This window comes from Gouania willdenowi, chromosome 4 (genome assembly GCF_900634775.1).
Source record: "Gouania willdenowi chromosome 4, fGouWil2.1, whole genome shotgun sequence".
In the NCBI taxonomy this organism is placed as follows: Eukaryota; Metazoa; Chordata; class Actinopteri; order Blenniiformes; family Gobiesocidae; genus Gouania; species Gouania willdenowi.
In genome coordinates this window covers 20,531,589-20,558,212 of record NC_041047.1, presented here as the reverse complement: position 1 = coordinate 20,558,212, position 26,624 = coordinate 20,531,589, and the positions used below count along the sequence as shown (strand labels likewise).

Genomic DNA, 26,624 nt, shown 5'->3' with positions numbered 1-26,624 from the left:
ATAAAAATTTGAATTACTTAAAACATAAATGTGTCAATACATTAGAGATTGGATATGAATATACCAACATTTTTACTGGCTGGAGTGAGCAACTACTGCATCGTAAAAATCAGAAAAGGTAATTTAATAAAAACATTTAAAAACATTTTCTTAAGGAAGTGATATGGATGTATTTTATTTTATTTTATTTTATTTTAAGTTTAACATGCATTTTTCCTCATCTTTGGATCATCACAAATTTTAAATCACAAAACAGGTACTGTTAAATTATTAAAAGAGCAACAGTCAATTGAGAAATTTGCATTGTCTCATTTCATAGTCATGCCTATGGAAGTATTGTTAGCATTCTGAAAAAATGTTTCAAAGTTGTTGAATTTATTTATTTTTTAAATCCCTTTACCATGAGCTGCCCAGGTTTGTCTCTTTTATATTTATGTAAACTCTGAAACTCCTTCTGCTTCAGGAGGCAACATTCAGACTAGTTAAATTTGAAAAGCGTCAGAATAGAAGACTATTGGCATTTTTGGAGTGCTCTAGTTTCTTCTACATTTTCTTCTCTTTTCTTTTTTCTTTTCTTCATGTTTTTGTATTATTCTGTTTTATAATGTGTTGCACTGTTTTTTATTGTAAATTGTTCTTGGGTGGCCTGAAAGGCACTTTTAAATAAAATGATTTATAATAATAATAAGAATAATAATGATAATAATAATTATTATTATTATTATTATTATTATTATTATTATTAATAATAATATTATTATTAATTATATAATATATAATATTATATAATTATATAATATATATATATATATATAATATAATATTATTATTAATAATAATAATAGGCAGTGTAATTTACAAAAATTGGTCACAAAATAAAGGAAGATTCTGCAGGGACTGATACAGTACCTGTCACTTTTTGTCAGTGCCTTATTACTACTTTATATATCATTTATAGGTGGAAATGCACATTTGGGCACTATTGAAATTGCTCTTTTTTTCCAAACTGTATTTGGCAACTGAACTAAAATGAGTTAGACACCCGACAATAAACATTCAGTCACAAAATAGTGCAAAGAACTGAACACATTTAAAAACTCATTTGCAACAGGCTACTGTGCCCTGTATAGCCTGGATCAGTGTTTTTAAACCTTGGGGTCGTGACCCCATGTAGGGTCCCTTGAAATTTAAACGGGGTCACATGGAATGTGTTAAAGTAATTACTGATTGGAAAAATAAATCAATATAATTATTATTCCCTTTCAAATTCAAACACAACACACAATCTTAAACCATTATATGCTATACCTGCACTTTCTCAAATATAAATGTAGTTCAAATTAAATGCAGCATCAAGAGAAGAAAAAAGAGTGGGGGGTGGGGGGGGGGGGGGGAGAAATTGTTCAAGAACTAATTCTGGAAAAAAATATATATATATATGTGTAATGTAAATGTAATTGTAATTGGTATGTAAAAATTAGGTCACAATCCAAAATAGATTTTGAGCCACTGGCTTACATCGTGTAAATAGCATTCTGATGTCTGATTGGTGTGCGGTGTTTACAGTGAGTGACGTGTCATGCTCTTATTTTGTGCTCCTGCAGTATGAATGCAGTAGATCCGCCGTAGGGACGGACGCGTGGAGCCCCGGGCGCATTCCAGCCTCCCACGGTGCGTCGCGGTGCGCTCAGCTCTCAGTGGATCACGGAGGCGGTGCATTCCTCTGTAGGCGCGGTGGACTTCCCGGATTTCCAGGTTGTGTTACGTCTAAACAACCTGTTCCAACCTCAAGATTCATGCCGGTGTGAACCAGTAAGGTTGCGGACGACAGGTGGAGAGGAGGGAATGTAACGCTATGGACACAGAAGTTCAAGTGGAGCCCGGACCAGCTGAACCCCAGGGAGTGTGATCTGAGGTAAGGAGACCCCCTCCCCATACACAGGGCTTTAAATCAAGCAAACCATGACACACGGATCATTTCAGGGACTGAAATTGTGATTTCATTTCGGCTACTCTGATTATGATCTTCATAAACCACAATAACAAACGTTTCCACTATTACAAGAGACATCTATGAACAAAATAATGCAAAAGAAAGGGAGCATTTTATTAAGTGTTTTAGTTAAACTTCAATTTGATCATCAAGGGGGTGGGACAAAAGAAAAATGGAATTTTAGGGGGTATTCCAGACACATTTGATATTTAAAAACTATATTTTCAATCAATATTTTCTCCAAGTTTATTAAAATTTGGTGTACAATGGTGTAAACAAGTACAAGTTACTCATCAACGAATTGCTTTAACAATTTGTACATGGATTTAAATTGAATGGCTGGGACTTAAAATGTCCTCCAATTCTGGAATGACCCTTATAAAATGAAATGAAATCCCTCTGAGACAGAAGTTATATGCTTCCATTAAACAAACAAACAATCAAACATACAAACCAACAAACAAACAAACAAACAAACAAAAAACATCACTTTTTTTTGGTACTTTCATGGAGGACTGAGCTGAGCTCTCTTGAGGAGCAAAAGGGGGTAAAATAAAATAAATAAATAAAAGAATTGAATTACAGTTTCCAGTCCTGCTGAAGAAAGTTACCAGTTTTATCACATAACTGTGATGGCCTGTGGCTTTGTGGCACTGATTTCAATCAAATGGCATTTAGGGCATTTTAAAGCAAAGGGATTGCATTCAATGGATGCTGTGAACCTGAATATTATTTGAATGTATAGAAGAAGAATAAATGAACCTGTTGATAAAGATAAAATGTATCACAAAAATAAACATTTTCATTGGTATAAAGCTGTGATATCCTCATAGAATGGCATCTAGAGCTACTACTTTTAAATGATCTGTCATTCAGACTCTCTCCTGTTGTCATGTGTAGATTATTTGAGTGCTATATGAAACCATGCAATGACAGGTTGCCAATATTGCACAGGAAGAAACAGTCTCGACAGTACACACATTTACCGTTAAAGTTAATTTGGAAAACTGATAAAAGGAGGGAAAGTCCCTCACTTACACTTCTGTAATAAAAAAGGAAAAACCCTCACACAGAGACACAGCCATACAACCCATTTACACTATTCATCATGCACGATTCTGAATAAGATAAAAAAAAATGTTTTTTTGACATAATCCATGGCGTGACTATATCAAGCCATCTGTTTTTGTTGTTAACTGCCTTTGGTGTTATTTCAGAGGTTTTGGGGCCATGGGCCATTGGTGGTGTTACCGCACCTGTGTGTGCTGTTTGTCCGAAGAGGAGAAGAGAGCCATCGCTGTGCACAAAGAAATCAGCAGGAAACTTGTCCAGCTAAAAAACAGCCAGAAAAATGAGATCAAAATCCTCCTGCTGGGTCAGTATCGACACTCACAAGTGGGAAAAGGCTCTGACTCAGCAGACAAAGTGATGAAGTGATACAAATGGTCATAGGTGTCATCCTATAAGCAGTGTTTGTAACTGTTGCGTCTGTTTGGTAGCTTGCAGCCAAGTGACAGCACTATGTGAGGTATGTGTCACCATGTCAGTATGTGAAGAATGGTCCACATTGAGGATAGTTATGCCTCAGAGATCAGAGCAGAAACCTATGAGTTAATGTTGATCTGGTTCTGCAGCTCAGAAAATGATTGATGGCAGAGATGCTTTCAGAGCCACAGAGGAGGATAACAACAGGCTTGAAAGTGGCCTTGTGTGCAAATTATTGGCTAATCAATCCAACAAAATAAAAAAATATTATTAGATAGCCTTTTAATTCAGAGTTTTACAAGGAAATGTTCTAGTATTTGCTCTCTGTCTGTCTTCAAAACTGCTTTTTCTCTATTCCAGTTTGCTGTCACACAGCATCAACCAAATAGCTAAAGTAACTAATCCATGCCTGTATGGCTCATAGGTTGACTAAAGACAAGGTGTTGCTTGCCACAAATGTTGTTGCAAAGCATAAAAAGAGGAATATATTGTGCACAACTAACACAATTTGATGAATATCTTGCGTGGACAGATTAAATGTTAGTATTTTGGAGAAAATCACAGGCCGTGTTGCCAGATTGGGTTGTTTTCAGGGGTTGAATAATCCTATATTGAATTATTCCGTCTTGTTGCAGGATTGCATTTGTTATTAAATAGTATATTATGTATACGTAGTCGTTTCTGGCTATAGACTATTGACTAACTGCATTGAGTTAGGCGGCACTTCTGCTTTATCCAAAAATAATAAAATGTAATGTCTTCATGACTAATATGTTTAAAAAGTTAATGTAGGATAAACGAATAATTCAAACTATTATAATAAACTGTGGTTAGTGTTTTTAGGCATAATTAAGTCCGAATCGTTCCTCTATAGTCAGTTTGTGACGCCATGAGGCCGATATTAAAACGTCCCAAGATGTATTGTCGAGGGTACGACGAGTGATATTGCAAGTGAGGCAGAGATATGTGTTTATGTGCGGGGGTCAAATAAAAAATGTTTTCCACAAGATCTTCGTCAAACCATATTGTTATGGTTTGTTTTTATTTTTAATATTCCTAGTGAGTTGAAAAAGTGAATACCGCGAGTACTGAATACTGAAATACGTTTTTTATGTATCACTGTACTGCATAATCAAGCATGAGAAGCTTTCCTTAAACACACTTCTTCTATCATTTAGGAGGTTTCTTGAGCCCTGAAATGTAGCAGCCTTTGGGGAGAGAGTAAACATCCTCTGAGAACGGTTACACACATCAATTCCAGTGATTTTACTGTTTATCCTCGCGCTGAAGTGATGGAGAATCTATTGACCATATGTGAGCCTACAAAAACACTGCAATGTCCAACAAATCAGTGGAATAAAAGCATTACCTCCCCGAGCACTCAAGTGCACAGTGAAGGACTTTAAAACAGATTCAATTGAATGGAAATGTGAGTAGATAGTTTTAGGTTGCGAACAGGTCGGTTGGGTGTAGTAAAAGCATTACACAGCTGGACAGTGGTGCAAAGACTTGTTGTTTCATAGCATTTTATTTAAACATGCTGTGAATAAATGGATGTGAAAGTGATGCTTGAATAATGTTTAAAGTCTTTTTTCGTGTTTACCTTAGGAACCGGCGAGAGTGGGAAAACCACCTTTATCCGCCAAATGAGGATCATCCATGGAAAAGGTTATTCACAAGATGAGAGGAAGGATTTTGCCAAATGTATCTACCAGAACATCTTCACTGCCACCCAAGCCATGATAGCAGCCATGAATGTCCTCAAAATCCCCTACTCCAACCCCGACAATGAGGTAGACAAACTTATCTGCTACTATTCAATTCAAGTGAAATTCTTAAGAAAAAAAAAACATCCATCAAATCCACATGAACAAGCATCAGCGACAGTGGGAAGAAACAACTCCAAGGATAGAGAGATAGAACATCAGAAAGTCCCAGACTAGTTGAGCCGTGAACCACAGATCAGGAACTGTCAACTCCAGCTTCAAAACACCTGAAATAGTTGGCGCTTAGTAATAAAATGTCCATCTCCATTGGTGGCTGAGGAGCGGCATTTCCACTGTCTGTAGATGCGGCCATCTTGTTCGCCATTTGCCGATCACAGAGAATTCAGATGTATCAGATGCACAGGATGATCCCACACATGTAAGACCATCCTGTGCACATGTAAAACCTAATTTTAGGTTGGGGCTTTGTTCCTCATGGTTAGGTTAACGCTATTATACGGTATACGCTTTAACAAATTGTCGTGGGGTCCTCCCAAAAACACTCCAAAGAGTGGGCAAAACACAGGCGTAGTCAGAAGATTTTAGTGATGTTGAATTTATTTACAGCCGGCCTCCAAAGGTGTAACACAGTGATGAGAAAATACTATTTACAATAGATACAATGAAACAAAAACAAACAAAAAAAACAAGTTGAATAGAGTCCTTCTGTGACTCATCAGACCAACTCTGTCATCACCTGGTGTTACCTGCTCTGTAACCCAGAACCAACTCTCCCCACTAGGCCATAGCAGCCTGTATTTAAAGTAAAAGCCCCTCCTACTGGGCGTCATCAATCTCATGATCTATTTTTCCCAAAGAATAGTTTCTTCTAAATAAACCATTCCACACATTGTCATCCCCATCATTAATTCATAGGTTTTTTTAATTACCTATTTTAAATTCAATCAAAACCCCAAATAACACTTATTTTCCCCCAGGAATAATTAATATCTAAATTACCCACATCATGTGATCATTTAGTGGTATCAATAAACTATTAAAAAGGCGGAAGTAATGTGCCCCGTTTCCTCATCCCTACATGGGACGACTGCATGTAAGAGCGCTTTGAATGTATGCATTTTAACAACTAGCGCTTCCAAGTGTGCACCCTTGGTTGCGCTATGACTGGGGAAGGAAGGAGAGGTTATGTTATTTAACTATCTGCACCCAGAACCGCTGTCAGAAGGGAAATGTTTGGAGGATGATGTGTCTGCTTTAGAGCTGTCTCTGTTCCACGCTGCGGGTGTGTGTGTGTAAATGGTAAATGGTAAATGGACTTGATTTTATATAGCGCTTTATCACCACACTGAAGCAGTCTCAAAGCGCTTTACATATCAGCTCATTCACCCTATCACTCTCACATTCACACACCAGTGGGACAGGACTGCCATGCAAGGCGCTAGTCGACCACTGGGAGCAACTTAGGGTTCAGTGTCTTGCCCAAGGACACTTCGACACATAGTCAGGTGCTGGGATCGAACCCCCAACCTCTCGATCAGAAGACGAGCCACTACCACCTGAGCCACGGTCGCCACGGTCGCCCACGGTGTGTGTGTGTGTGTGCTGTTGCCCGCGGTCAGTGACGGACCTGCTCCGTCACACAAATAAGTAGATTTTGAATTTAGCCTTAAAGGTGGAGAGAGTAGCAGCAGGAGCAGCCTCCCGTACTAAGAATGTGACCTGGTTCCAAAGGCGAGAAACCTGGTAGCTGTGCCTCCTGTTCTACTTCTAGACACATTTGGAACTTTCAGTAGACCAGCAAACTGAGAGCAGAGTGTTCTGCCTTGGTGATAGGGCACTAACAGGTTTTTAAGATATACAGGATCTTGATCATGCATAACTTTCTAGGCTAACAGGAAGATTTTAAACTCTTCTAGATTTTACAGGAAGCCAATTAAGGGAAGCCAATACTGGAGAATGCTCTCTCCTGGTTGTACCTGTTAGTACACTGGCTACAGCATTCTGATTTAATTGGAGACTTTTTAGTGAGTTACTGGGACATCCTGACCGTAAAGTGTTACAATAATCCAATCGAAATGTAACAAAAGCAGGGGCTAGTGTTTTTTTAGCATCACTCTGGGCCAAGATATTAATGATTTTAGAGATATTATGGAGGAGGAAGAAGGATGTTTTTGAGATTTGCTTAATATGAGAATTAAAGGATAAGTCAGTATCAAAGACAATGCCCAAGTTTTTTACTGTGGTGCTGGGTGACAGAGTAATGCCATCCAGAGATACGATTTACTGTGATCATTTCTCTCTGAGGTGTTTTGGACCAAATAAAATCACTTCGGTTTCATCCTGGTTAAGAAGGAGAAAGTGACGGCTCATCCAGGATGTAATGTCTATAAGACAAGCCTGGAGTTTTAATAACTGATTAATTTCTCCATGATTAGCTCTGGTGTGCGTTGAGCAGAGATTATTAACATGAACAAAGTGGGTTCTGTCTGATAGGTAGGATTTAAACCAACCTAGCGCTATTTATTTAATCCCAAAAACACTTTCCAGTCTCTGCAGCAATAAATTATGATCCACTGTATCCAAGGCTGCACTGAGATCTAAGAGCACTAGAACTGTACGAAAACTGGGAGCTGGTTCCAAAGGCGAGGAGCCTGGTAGCTAAATGCTCATCCTCCTGTTCTACTTCTAGACACTATAGCAACCTCCAGAAGATTAGCAATCTAAGAACGGAGTGTTCTGCCTGGACGATAGGGCACTAACAGGTCTTTAGGATATACAGGAGCTTGATCATGTCGAGCTTTGTAGGCTAACAGGAGTATTTTAAACTGTATTCTAGATTTTTCAGGAAGCCAATGAAGGGAAGCCAATACTGTATCAAAGGCTGAACTGAGATCTAAGAGCACCAGAACTGAGACCAACCCTCTGTTTGAGACTAAAAGGAGATCATTGGTTACTTTTACTAATGCAGTCTCTGGGCTGAAAGCCAGACTGAAAGCTCTTGTATAAATTGTTCCTATGTAGAAGATCCCAATGTTGACCTGCAGTGATTTTTTAAAGAATTTAGGAAACAAAAAGGAGGTTGGATATTGGCTTGTATAATTGGACAAGTCACTTGGATCAAGGGTAGGCTTTTTAAGGAGAGGTTTGATTACAGCGGTTTTAAAAGCCTGTGGCACATAACCTGTTACTAGAGATGTGTTAATCCAGTTCATCATATTAGTGCCAATTAGTGTAAAACATCTTTAAATAGTGGAGTAGGGATCAGTTCTAAAAGACAGGTTGTTGGTTTAGAAGCACTAACTATTGAGATCAGCTCAGATAGACCAATAGGAGTGAAACTGTGTAAATAAAAGCTACATGTTGGAGTTATTTCAGGAGCTGCTTTGTTTAAGAGAATATTGAGCACTCCTGTTCGGGGGACATTAGCTTTGTTTCTAATTGTTAGAATTTTATCAATAAAGAAATTCATGAAGTCATCACTGCTCAGGTTCACAGGAATAGAGTATTCAACAGAGCTGTGACTTTTGGTAAACCTGGCTACAGTGTTGAATAAAAAACAATGATCATCTTTGTTTTCCTCTATTAAAGTTGAGTAATGGAGAGTTCTAGCTTCGCCAAGAGCTTTTCTTTAATAAGCTAACACTCTTTGTCCAGGTTATATGAACTTCTACCATGTTTGATAAGAACCACTTCTGCATTTCAGAATTATACCAAGGAGTGACTGTTTTATGACATAACGTCTTCAATTTAAGCGAAGCAACAGCATCCAGAGCTGTGTGCAGTGACAACATTGCAGTGTTGACAAGATCATCTATTTTCTCTGTCGTAAGACATTGATAGCTACTCTCTGTTGAGATATTATATGGATCAGAGGCAAGCATTGATGGAACTAAATATTTAAATCTATCTATAGCTTTTTCAGACAGTGATCTAGTATAATGTACTTTTCTCTCAGAGTTTAAGCAAACTGATATTCTGAATTCAAAGGAAAACAAAACGTTATCTGAAAGAATAGGATTTTGAGGATATATTGTCAGGTGATCAATATTTAATCCATTTGTTAGAACAAGGTCCAGGGCATGATTAAGATGATGAGTTGGTTTGTTTACATTTTGTGTAAAATCGATTATATCTAATAGTGAGGTAAATATTTTAATTAGGCTGTTGTTTTCATCATCACCATGAATATTAAAGTCACCTACTATGATAGCTTTATCGGTGCTCAACACCAGATCAGTAAGAAAGTCAGGGAATTCAGAGAGAAACTCTGAATATGGACCAGGAGGACGGTAAACTATAACCAGTAAGATAGGTTTTTGTGTTTAATTTTTTGGAGTACAAATTCTTAGAGAGAGGCTTTCAAATGAATTGTGATTAAGTTTAGTTGTGAAAAACTACAGCCCTTCCCCCTCCCCGACCACTCTCACATAGAACGTGGTGATTATCATAACTGGAAGGGCTTGCTTCATTAGGAGCAACAAAATCTTCATTTTTGAGCCAAGTCTCAGTGAGACATAATAAACCTAATTGATGGTCAGTTATAAGATCACTCACTAAGAAATATTAGATGAAGGGGATCTGATATTTAATAGTCCAAATTTATTAGTTTTTTCATTGTTTTGTGTTCTGTTTGTAGTTTTAATTTTGATTAGATTTTTATGTTTAACTCCTCTCCTGTGGGCTTCAGTTTGCACTGTGTGCTGCTTTACACTACTCAGCACAGTGTTTATAGAGTCTAAGTGCTCTGTGCTATGGATAAGAGGCTCATCTATGGAGGTGTCTGTAGCTGCCTGTTTATTTTCAGCTAGTCATGCACGTGTAGAGCTGTGAATCACAAACTGTAAGTTTGATTTTAGCATTTGCGCTCCATGTAAATTAGGATGGACACCAACTTTTTTGAATACATCAGCACGTTTCCAAAAAAGGTAGAAGTTATCAATAAACATGAAATTATGGAGTTTGCAGCTGGATTGTAAGAAGTCGTGCTGCTGTAGGAGACGGCTAAAGCGTTCTATACCTTGATTTAGTGTAGGAAGAAGACCAGAGATGAACACTGATTTCCCACGTCTTTAAAACGTTAAAGAGAAGGTTAAACTCGCTCATGGTCCACATCGATTCACTTCGGGTCCATGTAACACTATTTTAGTAACAGTGGCTGGCAGCGTGGGTAGCATTTGATTAAGTTTGTTTAAGATAGTGTAAACTGTAGCACCTGGAATACAGTGTGTGATGGCATTAAATAATCTGATGTTCTTAGTTATTGAATCACCAATAAGGAGTGAAGTTGGAGGAAAAAGAGGACTAGCAAGCATCTGACGGCGAACAAGGCGCAGTTGGCTGCGGTGGGGCCTCCGTCGTCAGGGTTGGCCGGCGTTGAAGCGGCTGTGTGGGAATGTCTGACGGCGAGTAAGTCGCTGATGGCTGCGGTGGACCCCCGTTGTTGGGGTTTCTGGCATTGAAGCATCTTCTCAACAGGTGGAGTAGAGCGGTGTTTGTTGGTGGCTGTAGAGCTGTATGTGGAACCAGAGTGGCTCTGTACTGCTGCTCTGAGAAGTTTTCGACGACGTTGAGTTTGTCTCCATTTTCATATGAGAGCTTCAAAACGATTATGGAAAGTAAGCAGAGGAGAGTTAATATGAGAGTTAAAAGATAAATCAGTATCAAAGACAAGGCCTAAGTTTTTTACTGTTGTTGCTGGGTGACAGAGTAATGCTAGCCAGAGACAATATTTGCTCTGATAATTTATCTCTGAGGTGTTTTGGACCAAAAAAAAAAACTTTGGTTTTATCCTGGTTAAGAAGGTGAAAGTTACTGCTCATCCAGGATGTGATATTTTTAAGACGAGTCTGGAGTTTTAATAACTGATGCGTTTTATCTGACTTCATTGACAAATAGAGCTGTGTGTCATCCGCAAAGCAATAGAAATTGATATTATGTTCTCTGATAATGTTACCTAGTGGAAACATGTATAATGTAGAGTATTGGTCCTAAAACTGAACCTTGTTGAACATGATTAACTCTGGCGTGCGCTGAGGATAGATTATTAACATGAACAAAGTGGGTTCTGTCTGATAAGTAGGATTTAAACCATTCTGAACTGAAAATACAAGGGTCAGTGTTGGTCCCACATCAGGAGGGAGATGACCGTAAATGATAAAAACTATAGAAATAATTATCTTGAGGAGACACTAAACACTGTTTCGTTCACTTATTTACAAAATGAGATTCTTTAAGTGTTGAATTTGAGCACCACTGCTTTACTGGTTCTTCTGTTGGTAAAATTCACTCACTAACACAGAACTTTTGTTGTGGTGCAGATGTATGCCAAGCGGGTGCAGGAAGTGGACACAGTGCAGGTCACCCAGTTTGAACGGAGATATGTGGATGCTATCCGCCGCCTCTGGGCAGACTCTGGAATACGGGTTTGTTACAGCCGTCGATGCGAGTACCAGCTGCTGGACTCCACAGAGTAGTGAGTACGCCCTTTTGTTTCCTCAGAGTTGAGACTGTATTGCACTTCCATTGTTTATTGCATGATTCATGGTGCAGATCAAAAAATGGGGAGAACTATCTTTCAGGATTATCTAAAATAGTGACCTGTTAACGGATCAAAAAATTAACCTGTTGCTTGATCTTCGTGTAGCCTGTGAGAACAGAGAACTTTGTCCCTTCCTATTGGTGGTCACAAGCAGGGTTGGGGTCAATTATGATTGTTATCATTGTCCCTAGTTGGGCTTTTACATAGGGTATAATAATCAATGCAGTAAAATGTAAACGTTAAGTTGCTAAAAAAAGAAAAGAAAAAAAGAGAGCATACACATACAATCATCATAACAGGCTTATAAATTACAAGCATTCATGGTACACCAAAATACAAACTAGATGAGATCATTAGTAAAGCACTTTTCACAACACTGGTCACAAGTCATTCTCCTTTTTTTCTTCTTATTTTACTAAGAACCACACATTCTGAAGAAAGCCATTTTTTTTTTTGATGCAGTACTTTAGCTCTGATAATCATATGTGAAGTTTCAACTGTTACATGATTTCTTTCCTGACAGTATTTATTCTATTGCACTATTTAATTGACATTGATCCAAAAACAAAAAAAAAACAAAAAAAAACTGTATAATATACATGTAAATATTGTATTATATGCAAATGCCATGAGAGGGTAGATTCTTTGAATGGAGGTAAATGCTAGTTGCTAAAACAGAATGAGTAAGATACACACAAATATAGCGACATCTGCTGGTCAATCTTTACCATAACATTTCTATTTCTTTTTGGAAAATAACCTGATATATACATGTTTTTTTGGATTATGGAAGAAAGCCAAAGAGAACCACATACAAGCAATTGGAGAACATGCAATGTACACACAAAAAGGCATCTGTAAGGGAACAAATAGCATATATTTGTGCTCATTGCTATTCAATTTCTATATCCAACTCTATATCGCAATAGTTTTGAGGCACCGGTAAAAAAAGAAAGAAATGAAATTAATTTTATTTTTTCTTGATTTTCTTTTACTTTCTTTGTAAAGTCAATCTGAAAGTCTTTAAATACATATTATATTATCATTCTAATTATTTTTACATCAAAATTAAGGCACTGTGCTGCACTATTTTAGGTTTGACGACAAATACTACATTTTCAATGATTAAAAAAACATTAAAGTTATAACTATTGAAACTAAAAAAAAGAAAAGAAATGTACGTGGTTTTTGCTTAGAAATACATTAACAGTTAAATGTCCTTTAAATTACAACAACTGATCAAGTGTTTTTCTCTATAAATGAACCTCTTTATCTCAAATCTGGTGCTATAGGGTTGAGTATTATATCTTCTGACATTCGGAGAATTACCTTGGCTATGAAATGTTGTGGACGTTCCATTGTAGTTCAGTGTTTAGTGTGACAGACAGGGTCTCTTTGATTACTAAAGTATTATTTACATAGGGAACATTTTGACCTTCTCAGAATAACTTTGAGGCTTTAGCAGTAACCACACTCGTATTGTCACAGTCTTGGTTTTGTTCCAGTTTCTAAACCTTGTGACTCGCTATCACCTTTGTTTGTTTTATCACCAGAGTGGCCTAGTTCTTACCTGCTCGGTAATTACTTTTTGTTTTTTTTTCCCCCTTCAGTTTTGTGTAAACCTTTATTTGATAAAGAAAAAAACCCCAGCAACAGCCAAATCCTTTGTGAGTATACCCACAAAGTCATGGTGCAACATTACAGCAGCTATTTTTACTCTGCCTGAGAACATTTGAGAGCAGTAGGTGGGAGTCTCACAGTGTCTCAGGTGTCACGGCACAAAGGGCGTGGGCTCAGTCTGCCTCACTGTTCTCTCTTGCGTTCTTCTGACCATTGGTGGGAGTATGGGATTGGCCCTGCTGAGTTAATTTGTTTAATGTGTTGTTAATTAGCATCATTACCCCACAGGTAGTGGTGGCTTAATGGTTAAGGAAGCAGACTTGTAACCAGACGGTTGCTGGTTTGAATCCATCAACCTTAACTGCTGACTGGGACCTAAACTGTAGCTGCTCCTCAAGGACGGCTTAAAAAAAGAGAACACATTTTGTGTATGTAGTACATGTATGACAATGTCAGTGACTATATTCAAAATCACTGAGATATCAAACCAAGAAGTGGCCAAAAATTAAATTAAAAGATTCCAAAGCACTCGATGCATTTGGTCTAAATACTAACTTGTTAAGGACGTTTAAAGATCCTCTTGTACGGCCAATCACACATATTCTTAATTTATTATTTAAATATTGTGAAGTCCCAACCAACTGGAAAGTGTCCGCAGTGACACCAGTTTATAAATCCGGTATTAAAACTGACATGGCTAACTATCAGCCCATAAGCATAGTTCCGGTGGTATTTAAAATAGTAGAAAAGTCGGTGGTCAAGCTTCTCACAGACCATCTTGAAGACACCCACCCCTCACAACACCCTCTACAATTCCAGTTTCGCAAGAATCACACTGATACTGCTCTGTGTGTGCTTACAGAAAACTTAAAAAAATCTACTTGACAGAAGTCCCTGTGTTGGAGCTTTTGTCTCTGTGAACCACCACATTTTATTGTCCAGGCTGACTCAATTTAACATCTCTAGTCAAGCACTTCAGTGGTTCACATCATATCTGTTCCACAGAAAACAGTATGTGGTGGTTGATAGAGTAAAATTGTTACCTGTAGATTGCAACGTTGGTGTCCCGTTGGGGTCGATCCTTGGGCCAGTTTTGTTTTCCTTTTTATTAATAACTCGCCAAATCTCTGCACAGGTGTCTTTTCATAGATGTACGCAGACGATGCAATTATATACACTCAGGCTAATGGCATTCAACAAGCGGCTGATGATCTGACACCTGCTTTGTCTTGTGTACATAACTGGCTTAGGGATTCATGTCTCCTGTTGAACACCAAAAAAAGGGTTTGCATGTATTTCTCAAAATGTTACACCAAACAAAGTCGATCAAATGTTTTTCTTAATGACGTGGAACTGGATGGTGTCCAGGAACTCAAGTATCTAGGGGTTATCCTTGATCCAACATTGTTGTTCAAAAGTCACTTGAAAAAAGATGCTCGCGTTATTCAATATAATAATCGGAATTTCCGTCACATTTGGAACAACCTGAATTTGAACGCTACGAAAACATATTTTTATTTCGTGATAATTTCTCATATTGATTACTGCCTAACTAGCTGATTACTTGCGTGCCCCACAACACTTAAAACCATAGAAAACCTCTACAAAAGAGCTCTTAAAATGCTTGATAAAAAACCCATATCCCACCATTACTGTCATGTTCTGAAAAACACAGACTGCTAGATATTAACAACATGATTAAACTTAAAAGAGCATGTGTAGTTTACAAGGTCCTGCATTCCCTCGAGTTTATTAAACATAAAGAACATTCTGAAAGGTCAACACGAGCCACCACCAGAGAGGACCTGGTGATACCTCATAGACGTACTACCTTTGGCCAAACTGTACTATCTGTCCAAAGCGGAAACCTGTGGAATAGTCTACCGATAACACTGAGAGAATGCCCAACATTTGGCTCTTTTAAAGCTCAAATGAAAAACTGGTTATGGTCATATTAAACCTGTTCTCACTCATAGCCAGTGACGTTCAGTCAGGGTAGGCAAGGTAAGCAGTGCCTACCCAAGGGTGAATTGATATTTTGATTATTTGTTTTAATTATAATATAATTATAAATTATTTATTTTTCCATTTCCAATAGCCTACAGTACCTATAAGTTTGAAAGTGTCCGCAGTTTGTGCGTTCCATAGCCCATATTACTAAACAGCGCTATTTCCTGGGACGGCTGCCATCTCACTCCGCTGTAAGGCAGGAGGAGGCCACCCCCCCTCCCAAAAGCACATGACTGCTCTGCCTCTGGCCCCATAGTGTGTTTTTATGTGTTTGTGCATGCGTAGTCAGTTCCCCAAGATGAAAACCATTTACGTCCAAAGGCAGCTCTCTACGCTGCCTTTGGACGTAACCGCGCTATGCTAAATGCTATACGTAAGTTCACAGTGCATTAGTGAATTGATCCCATGTAACCGCTGCTGCTACGTTTTCTCTCGCTCTAGCGAGTGGGCGGGATTATACTACAGGCAGAATGACATTGCTAGAGATGATAGTGAAACTTTTTTTTGAGGAAAAATGACAGCTTTTAAAAGATCTGAGTTACCAGACCTTCAGCAAAGGTAAGGTCAGAAAATGTTTCATATTTTTCACAGTGAATTGTACAATTGGATGCTCCTCACTGAGGCTGTTCTGAGTTGTTGTTGTTGTTGTTGTCATTTTCTCCATGTTTCTGTGTTTCCAACACAAACAACGGATGTGCTGCTGTGTCATGAGATATATCTTGTTGGGAGAGTATGGAGGCTATATTAAATAATTGTTTATGTTTCTTTAATGGTGTTTTACAATGTTGATTTTATTAGATGGCTAAATGCTTGTTCATGTGGATCTTGTTGGGTTTTTTTCTTTCTTATTATGAATTTTATATTTTGATAAGCGCATTGAGATGACTTTGTTGTAAATTTCTTTATACAAATAAAGTTGATTTGAATTGAATTAACACTTGCCAGCAGAAACATATGAAATTGTCATTGGTGGTCTCAATTTGCCACGTGCCTACCCAACCCTAGTGGTCACCGCACGTCACTGCTCATAGCAACACTGAGTTGAGTGCAATAGTAGAGCGATATGTGCAATAATGGAGGGTTGAGTGCAATAGTAGAGCGATATGTGCAATAATGGAGGGTTGAGTGCAATAGTAGAGAGATATGTTTGTGAATGTGTTTTTTATGTATGTATAAAATGAATTAACCTTGTGTGTGGCATTATGAACTTTTGGTATTTGTGTATGGTTTAGTGTCTTATTTTGTATATAGCCCCATGTGACACCAGCCCCTTGTAACCCAGCACCATTTGGGACAATAGATGGAAATTAGCCACTGGCTACAGTCTGGCGTGTTTACATTCATATATTTTTTATTCATGTATGTCCATTAACATGCACTGTCCCAATCAAATAAATAAAATATAATATGACAAGAAAAGTGACTTAGTTGCAGAGATTGTGGGTTCAAGATCTTTTGTGGCCCACTAACTTCTCCGTGTCTGTGATGGTGGGTGTCAGTGCCTGATCCTTTCACAGGCCTGATTGTTTGCATGCTCGTTGACTACGTCACTCCCTTTACTCGCAGTCTTTTTGACAAAGCTCCTGGGACATGATATTTGAATGAAGGAAAAAGGAAAAACCACCGCAGGACAATATATACAAAAACGGATCAAAACACAATACACAACATTGACAATCAAAAACCAAACAGAAAAATAAAATGAAACCAAAATGATCGGGATTCACTCAAAACATACATTTCTAATTATTTTTAAATAGCAGGGTTTCAAACTTTAAAAAAATTTATACAAATTTCTTGTATGTTTATTGAACAAGTACAGATACAAACAAAAAGGCTCATTTTCACATTAATACAGATTATGGACAAAGTTAAAAATTTGAAATAGTACATGAACTGCCGTAAAATAGGTCGACGGGATGTAGATCATTGATGTCGGTGACTCGGGTGATTTAATGCTGAGTCTTGGGGGTAGTGAATTTTGGGTTATAGATGAAATGTCTTGTTGTAAGTCCAGTTGGCCTATAATTAAGCTACTATAATAAGTTAATAAAATATCATCACCTGCGCAGGTCCCCACAGAAACTTTGTGCTGGCTCTGCATCCAATGCAGGGATGAAGCAAAAGAAACTTGATATGTGGGGAGTGTTCTGATGCATCAAAACAATGTCATACAAGTTTGCAGTTTTCACATAGTGGTTGTCACAGTTTAGCCAGTAATTAAAATAATTTTAATTGACTTTTTTGTGGCTTAAGTTGACATCAAGAAATACATTGGGATAATTTGTTCACCATATTCAACAGCGTGTGTCTATATTTCAACTTATTAATGTTAACTTTCAGTGGGAAATACAACACACTGCTCGCCTATCACCTGAAGCACATACATTAGTGGCCTTCACTTCCAAACATCAGTCTGTGCACTCATGTGAGAAACTCTCTCTGTAGTTTCTCACATGCTTTAAAGGCGCAGTATTATGAAAAATCACTTTATAATGGTTTTGTTGCAGTGATATGCATCCCTTTAGCCTCATTCAGATTGCCAAAGTTGAAAATGTTTTGTTTCCTCCCTCCCTTGTTATTCCACATTTTGTAAAAAGTCAGCTCCAAATGAGCGAGTTTAGTTTTTCTCACCACTTGACATCACGTAGCGGAAACTCCTCCTGACAATCCTGGCTCCTCCTACCCTATATAAGAATGTGAGCTCCTCCCTCTCAAACTAGCTCAAACACTGCGGTTTAATATAGAACATACATTATACTTTATTGACAAGCTACATACACAAAATGTGATCTCTGCAGTTCCAATATTAGTATCCGTTACATTGTCTCGTATCACCTTTGACTTCATCTGACGTGTTTGTGACACAATGCTACCCCTCGGTTGGAAAAAACAAATGACCATTCCTGTAGTTAATAGAGATGTGGAGGAAAAGAAAGTGACTTAGCATCTGTTTCAAACACTCAGCTGTTTGAAACAGCTGATTGACTCCACTGCTGTGATAAACACACAGCCTAAAGCACTGAGATGGACTCACAATCACATTAACCGCTTAAATAGCCATGTGTTTTACCGTAATGTGCAGTTTTTTGGCTGAAAACAATAAAAGTGTTTGGATAGCAAATATAAAATCGCTTTGGTCATCACTCGCAAGAGCAAGGTATGAAGTCTGCGTCTACAGACACACCACTCATGAATATGTATGAAGGCCCCAAAACAGCCTGTTTTTAGAATTGCTCAGAAAGTCACTTTTCAGAGGGCTAAAAACAGGCAAGTTTGGGAAAATAAACCTAAAATACTATGTTGTTGGGGTTCTTAGAACAAATGGAACCTAACAACTATTCCCCACTCATTCCATATCCTATCTTGTATCCCTCTTCCCTGTTAACTTCCCCACCCCCCTCCAACCCCTCACCTTGGTGTAAACACTGCCCTCTCTTTTTTTTACATCCTCCCTTTAATAAAGTATTTCTTACCCTTCCCTAGGGAGGGCTGGTGATGGTCACAATTATGCAATGAAATAAATAAATTTATTTAATTGCAATAATAAAATATGCATTGCTGTTAAAAGATTGCACTTCTTGTAGTGTTAACCTTCGACAGCATGTGCAGACAAGGTAAAAAAAAAAAAAAAAAAAAAAAAAAAAAAAAAAAAAAAAAAAAAAAAAAGAACAAATGGAGAAGGGTGAAAAATAGCATAATACCGCTCCTTTAAGTCCAGCTGCTCCCTCTGGTTTAATTCACTGATCTGTGTATTGCTCATCTGTTGTGTTGAAACAACAAAACTGAAAAACAGTCAATCCCCACAGATAAAATGATTTTTATTAATCACATTCAACTTATTCTGAACGCTGCGTTTCAGTGCATGCGCTACCATCACATTTTTATTACCATTGGGAAAAGTAGGGGGATACATTAATGTGTGACATCGCTAATTCAATTAGGGGGGCATGAGAATGCTAACCTTGTGCATTCCTGCGAGAGGCACTCTGACTGCTATCTGCACTTTTGCAATCCATGGTGTTTAAAATAAAATTGCGAATATAGACAAAATAAAGTTATTTTGTAGTGGTACATTTCACAGAAACATACACTCTACAGTTCAGTGATTTCAGTGATTGTTTTTAGAATGGCATAGAAGGTCTACTACTGATAGGAACAGTGACATTATGTGTGACTAAATCATTATTGTAAAGCTGTCTGTCTTCTCTTCTTCTTCTCTTTCAGCTACATGAATAATTTGGACCGCATATCATCCCAGGACTACATCCCTACTGAACAGGATGTGCTGCGAGTTCGATTCCCGACCACGGGCATCCACGACTACGGGTTCACTATCAAGAAAATCACACTAAGGTAGCTGTAAATGGCTTTGTCTAATGCTGCGTTCGAGGCGGATTGGAAAACACTATTTCCCCTCCTACTTGAAAAAGTGACTTGGAACACCACCTGATGTCGAAGCTTTTTCAAGAATCTGTTTTTTAAATCCAAAAATCCATAATATACAATATTCACTATGTTTACAGTTTACTTACCAGAAAAAGGTATTGTGTTTTTTTCCTTTGGATTTTAAATTAGCTGTTTTCATGATTTTAAGATTAATTTAAAAAGCGTATTTTTTCCCCCTATTTTTTAATTACTTTATTATTATTATTATTATTATTATTATTATTATTATTATTATTATTATTATTACTACTACTATGTCTTGTTTTAATGCATTATGTGAATCACTATGAATGTCTTGTTGCTAAAATGTGCTATATAATGTTGCCTTGCCTTGTTGGGCCAATTAAAAATGTGCTATTCTGAATAATCATAGTTTTAATCACACATAGATTGCCTTAACTGTAAATACTATTCCGGTCAGCCATGTTTGTGAGATTTTTCAATATGCTGCAGAATACTTTGAAGTCGATATTTCTGCTGTTGTTCATTATCAACTTTCTTCAATTTCATTAGCTACTGGATAGTCGCTCCAAATATGGCTCCCAGGAAACCTCACAAACGATGTGTATAGAATGATTTTTTTAAATTTTTAATTTAAGCAGCTTTATCCAAGCCTTACATCTGCAACATGCAATGCAAAGCTTCTGTTGCTGTTAAGGTACATTCAGCCACCGAAGTGTTGAGTGGTATTGAGAGCCAGCTTCTTTAGCTAGACATATTTAGGATTATTCATTGTTTGGTGGCTACCAGGATGATGGTTATTTCCACACCACATCGTGTCAAGTGTAGTTTCCATGGTGATTATGGTGTCGGGGTTGTTTTTCTGGGGCTCAGCTTTGCCTGGTTGCTAGTCGAATGAAGTCTTTGTGCTTCAGCATACCAAGATAGGCTAGACTATTACATAACCCCAATTTTTGAGGTGTCTGATTTGGTTTTATTGTCCCTATGTTCCAACACGACTGTGCACTGATTTTGTCAAGCTCCGCACATACAAACATCGGAGGAACTTAAACTGAGAGTTTAAATCTACTAAACTTTGAGTTGGGCCTTCACTTCCAAACATCAGTCTGTGCACTCAAAAACAACAACCTTTTTATGACGCTTAGCTGTTTCACTTAAATGTTTGTGGCATTGTTATTGTTATCTATACAAGTGAGCTCTGTATGAAATAGATTACTGCTTGTCATTGTCATATTTAGAAAAACGAAAGTGTCTTCATTGTTCTTTTAAAATCAACAAACGTGATGGATTTGTTAACCTTTTCTTTCCTTGGCTCTCTGACAGGATTGTGGATGTTGGTGGGCAAAAGTCAGAGCGTCGGAAGTGGATCAACTGCTTTGAAAATGTCACTTCACTCATTTTTCTGGCCTCCCTAAGCGAGTATGACCAGACCTTAGAAGAAAGGCAAAACATTGTAAGAGGAGCTCATAATCTCAGTTACAGTTTCACCTAATTCTTCTAAAATTGTTATTTATACTGCATTGTATTACCAGGTAATTGTTGTTGCTGCATTGAGAAGAAGGAGCTTAATGCCAATATTGGATAACAGAGAGAATTTTGATGAGCACATAGTGGATTTTTTTGTTGTTGTTGTCTGTCTGGACTCGATGTGTCGCTTTTTCTTTTTCCTCTATGGGATCTTTAAAAGTTTCAAATAATTCAATAGCAATTCCACAATACCTTAGTATAATAATTTGAATTGCAGACTCCAGTCATTGCACTTTTTCACCAGAAGGTTTCACTGTTGTACAACAAAACTGTTATCATTCTTTTTCTGCTAGATTCTGCAGTCCTCAGTCACATTTTATCTTTCCGCTCACTGAATGGCTTTGCAAAGCCCTTTTTCCCTCTCATCCGGTTCATGGTCAGCCTTAAAATTAAAATTAAATTAAAATTAGCCTCCTTCCTACACTGTAGGCTACCTTTCTTCCTATCCCTTAGAAATGGTTTTCCCTTCTCTTTTTTTAGTTTTTTTTTTTTTTTTTTTTTTTTTTTTTTTTTAATAATTCTACAACGTTAAGTTTACTTTGTGTTGTTCATGTCCAGCTAAAGCACAGAGTGCTATATATTCCACGTTAACATATCTCTCCTTCCTAGAACCGCATGCAGGAAAGTCTTGCTTTGTTCTACACCACCATCCATTCACCATGGTTCTTCAAGACCTCCATTATCCTATTCCTCAACAAGACTGACATCTTAGCAGACAAAATCCAAACCTCAGACCTACAGAAGTACTTTCCTGCCTTCACAGGTTAGTTGCTCCCTGACTAATTGAAAGGACTGGGTGATATAATCGTGCACCATACTGCTTCCATTAACACATGACATGCTTCATTGAGGCAGGCTCACCACAGGTTGTGGTTAGTCATTCAGATTTGCAACTTTACTCTTCAGACAGAACCAGTTTTCAACTTCCGTTTCCCATTTCAATGAGTTTTTTTTAGTTGAACTGGCATCATTTTATATTTAACCTCACAGCCTGGCTTCTTTTACTGGAATACTTTATTGACTGAATTGGACTGTTATCGTGCCAATTAAAGCATACTGTACCACCAGGACTAGATCCAGGGCCAATTAATAGTGTTGTTCTTTGTTTGGTTGAATGATCAGGGTTTTTAAACTCTGCTCAAAATACAATATGCAGTAACTATGACTAGAGTCATGCACAGGGGCCAAGTTGGTTCCTCTAAAAGCCAGAGACTGACTTAACCTGTTTGGTTTTATGCTCCAGAGCTCATTCCATACAACCTTGTTGGTCTAGTGACACAACTTTGGCACATCGGATTAATTCTTTCTATCGCTGTGTCTTCTCTAATACAACAGCTCTCCATCTCTCAATGTCATAAGGAATGTAATGTAACCTTTGATGGAAGTTAAAGATGATTTATTTGTGGTGATTGTTTCCTTTTTTGTGAAATATAAAAAACATTCAGATGTTAAACTGTAGCAAACTGGTCAGCAGTCAATTTTGATTTAGTTTTAGTCATCTTTTGACTAAACTGCAACTTAGTTTTAGTCAAAAATGTAGTCATCAGTACTAATTAAGTTACAGTCTACATATTTTATGTCTTTTAGCAAATTAAACCTAGTCGACTAAATTTGTTACAGATATAGTCAAAACACTATCAGCTTACGTCCTGTTGGATCACTTATTGGCTTGTCCCGCTTCAACCCAACAAAAGTAGTTTTGATTGGATACCTTACAAAAAAGAAGCTTAGTTCTGATTGGATTTCTTTGCATTTTTCTTAGTTGACGAAAATATCAATATTTTGATATAGTTTTAATTCACATGTATTTTTTAAAATTGGTCATAGTCTAGTTCAGTGGTTCTCAAACTTGTTTGACTCAAGTACCCCCATTCTCTTATTTCTGAATCAAAGTACCCTCAAGAACATTTTGTTCAGAATACTACTGAAAAAAATAACTATAGAGCATAATGATGGAATGAATGAGTGATAACACACCATTTAAGGATTTTCACTTTGTAAATGACCGTTGTATTTTCAGTTCATGTTCGAATCAAAATAATTTTTGCTGACTATTGTTCTTTGTTTGAGTAACATCACATGATCAAGCCTTTTCTAACATTCCACACTACAAAATGAGTAATTATTATTTTTATTAAAGAAAAGAGAGAGAGAGAAAAAATAAAGTATGTATGATTCATGCTGATATCGGATCAATATTGGTATCGGCCGATACACAAGGCTGCAATATTGGTATCATATCAGAAATGAAAAAGTTGTATCGGGACATCCCTAATTTTCATCATCATTATTATAATGCTCATTTTTAACCAAAAATACAAATTTTTAAAATCCCCATATTTTTCATGCTTTTATTTGCTAATTTTCCTCTCTCCCACTTTTAAGTACCCCCGTAGTGCCATTGCGTACCCCTAGGGGTACATTTACCCCCATTTGAGAAACACTGGTCTAGTTATTGTCACATTGAACATTTTTAGTTAAAGTTAACACTGCTACTGAGCTCAACTACAGCTGGTTGTTTACTTTCCTGGACAGTTCCCTGAAGTTCTGTGTTGGTACCTTGTCTCAGCCAATACGGTTTGTTTTGGTTTTCACCTCCACTACATATCATGTCTCCGTTGTTTGACCTGCATTCAGTTTTTCTCTATTCCTGTCATCAAAATATTTTCTTTCACTTTTAATAGCAACTAAGCCACTCAAGGTACTCGCTGTCCCTAAAGTCCCACCCCCTCCTCCGCCACCTTTACCTCCTTCTTCCTCTGTTACCCATGGCAACTACAGAAAGATAATGTCCTTCCCGTTAGCCATGCACCCCAGTTAAATACCCTCATGTGTGTTTGGGCGTGCACGTGAGTGTGCATGTTTCTGTGTGTGCGGGATAAGAATTCGAATGAATAAATTGCAAGTGTTTTATAAGCAGGATTAACAATTGTCTCTCGCGGTCATTGATATTCGTGTGACCCTGCAGACTGGAGCTGTGTGATAATCTTTAGCAGGTTCTTTTTTTTTCTTTGTGCAGACATACTAGTACAAAGGCAGGCGAATAACCTAATTCACTACGGTGATGAATAAAGGTTACTTTATAAATATATCAGCTTAAACTGGAGAAATGCTGCAAAATTTCAGTTTAGCAATGGGTCAAGAACAAAAACTGTCTGTCAGGAAACCTACTCGGATTGGCTGCACAACTAAAAATGAGCAGTTTTAGACAAACTGATTAATTCCCTTACACAATGACACGCACACACCAATAGAGAAACAGGGGAAGTAATGTGAGCATGGAGGCAGACAGTGTGTCATCTTTATTCTTTTGAGATGCTTTTGTAAGCGTATTCCTTTTATCGCCATCGCACCGACTTCTGCTCTCTAATTGTTATGGTCATATTAAAGCCAAATTAATCCTTTACCTTTGTCTCTTGTGTCTTCCACCCCTTCACAGGCAGAAGGCACAACGTAGATGACGCCATGGCCTTCATCAGAAAGATGTACGAGCATGAGGCCCTTAACAGGGATGACAAGAAACAGTGGAAGACTTTGTACCCACACTTTACCTGTGCCACAGACACCAACAACATCCGCAAGGTTTTCGAGGACATCAAGGAAACGGTGTTAATGGAGTCCCTGAAGAACTATGGAGTCATCTGAGCCTTTGGTGAACAGTGAAAAGCCAGAGGATAATGATTTGAGGAAAGCTACCGTATACAAAAGGATGGCCTGAATGACCATTACAGTGCTCCTCTCCTTCCTTAGTCTTTCTTCTGAATTTTATAATTCCACAGGTGGAAAAGCACCGATCTATCACCTCCATTCTTTTCCTCTCAAGCAGAAAACCTGAAAACTATTTTGAGAGCACGACAAATGCCAGAGTCACTTCTGACCACGAAGCGAGGAACTAGTAATCTTCTCTGCCATTCATCTATAAGGTTTTCATTTTTTTTTTAAATAAGTGTTTCTGTCATTTAGAGACTGAATTGTTCTATAATTGAAGCTGCAGCAGAGATGCTGTGTGAAGTGTCTTGCTGCCATTAGTGAAGTAATGACTTTTACAGGTGGAGTGGGGGGCCTTTATTCAGGCGGGCCACCTTTGTTTCATATTATTGCTTTGAAGGAAGTTGATACCCTCTCTTGCACTGTAGAGAAGGGGAAAAAACAAACAGCAATAAATGAGTTTCAAACTCTTCTAATCTTTATTACTGATCCAAAGTCTGTAATTTTTTACTTTTTTTTTTATCACCCCCAAATCCAATAATGTTCCTCAAACAATATTTGCCAACATGCAAAATCTGCTTTCTGTTGTCTCATCTGCTAATAATTAACCCTTATCTTCATTCAGCAATGCCTTTATTATTTATTGCACAGGAAGTCCCTGCAGTTTATTGATTTCCCCTCACAGTGTCATACCAACCTTACGTCTGCCTCTGCTAAAGGCTGAAGTTCACACCCACTGACTTCCTTTCTCTGTCCTAATAGTTTTTATTGTGCAGCTGTGTGTGTGACGTGTAAACTGTGTGTTCACTAAGGGACAACAACAGGACATGTTGAAGTTGTCAATAGTTTCTCGGTTACAAGCAGTGAAAAGTCAAAAACAGTGTCAAACAGAATGTGGTAAAGCAGCTCTAAATGTTTTGTGCTGCCATCAGTGGGATGAAGTAGCCCAAATTGGACTTTTCTGACCACCATCTTTTAAAAAAAATAAAGTCCAATCCAAGTTAGGATTGGTGCACTTGATCTTTAATTTCTGTTTAAAATACAATAAAAATGCTAGGACGGCATTTCATTAGAAGCACAGCTGTTTTAAATTGAATTTCTTTATATATTAATGCAAATGAAATTATCTTTTGTGTGATTATTAAGACAACCCAGGTACTGTACAGTAAAAAAGACCACCAGCAGTTTTAGTTCAATTCTCATTGTTGTTTTCCATACTATTAATTTCCCGTCTTTTTGTTATTTTTTTTTTAACTTGGGTTGAACAACAGCACATGACCTCTGAGTGCAGTGTTTCCTGATCTCTTCTATGTTCTGGCACTTGAAATTCTCCTCTCACAGAAACACTGGATTTAGTTTTTTACTCTTGAGTTAATGGGCATATACTTAACTTTATTAGTAGAATTAAAGACAAACCTGTCACCACATTGACATCTTCGCTTTGTTTTGTTTATCTCTGTTACATGTGGGTAGGAGTCATTTCTGTGTGATGTGCTCGCGGCCAGGCTTCGTCACCATGTGGTCCGATGTGATGTTACCCACAGTTTGTAAATATACAGCTCAACTGGCACTGAATGTACCCATATTGTAACTGACAGAAGACAGC

General features: G+C 37.7%; 1 protein-coding gene across 2 annotated transcripts; it reads left to right on the top strand.

The window, feature by feature from the left end:
- The first annotated feature begins 1,613 nt into the window (after positions 1-1,613).
- LOC114461450 (guanine nucleotide-binding protein subunit alpha-11-like) lies at positions 1,614-25,500 on the top strand. 2 transcript variants are annotated; one of them, XM_028443523.1, is made up of 8 exons: positions 1,614-1,915; positions 3,211-3,368; positions 5,087-5,271; positions 11,523-11,677; positions 19,601-19,729; positions 21,107-21,236; positions 21,920-22,073; positions 24,750-25,500. In XM_028443523.1, the coding sequence occupies exons 2-8, from the start codon at positions 3,224-3,226 to the stop codon at positions 24,953-24,955; spliced, it is 1,104 nt and encodes a 367-aa protein (XP_028299324.1). In that variant the 5' UTR covers positions 1,614-1,915; positions 3,211-3,223; the 3' UTR covers positions 24,956-25,500. The 2 variants fall into 2 exon arrangements, with proteins under 2 accessions (XP_028299324.1, XP_028299325.1); XM_028443524.1 differs by lacking the exon at positions 3,211-3,368.
- Positions 25,501-26,624: the final 1,124 nt, after the last annotated feature.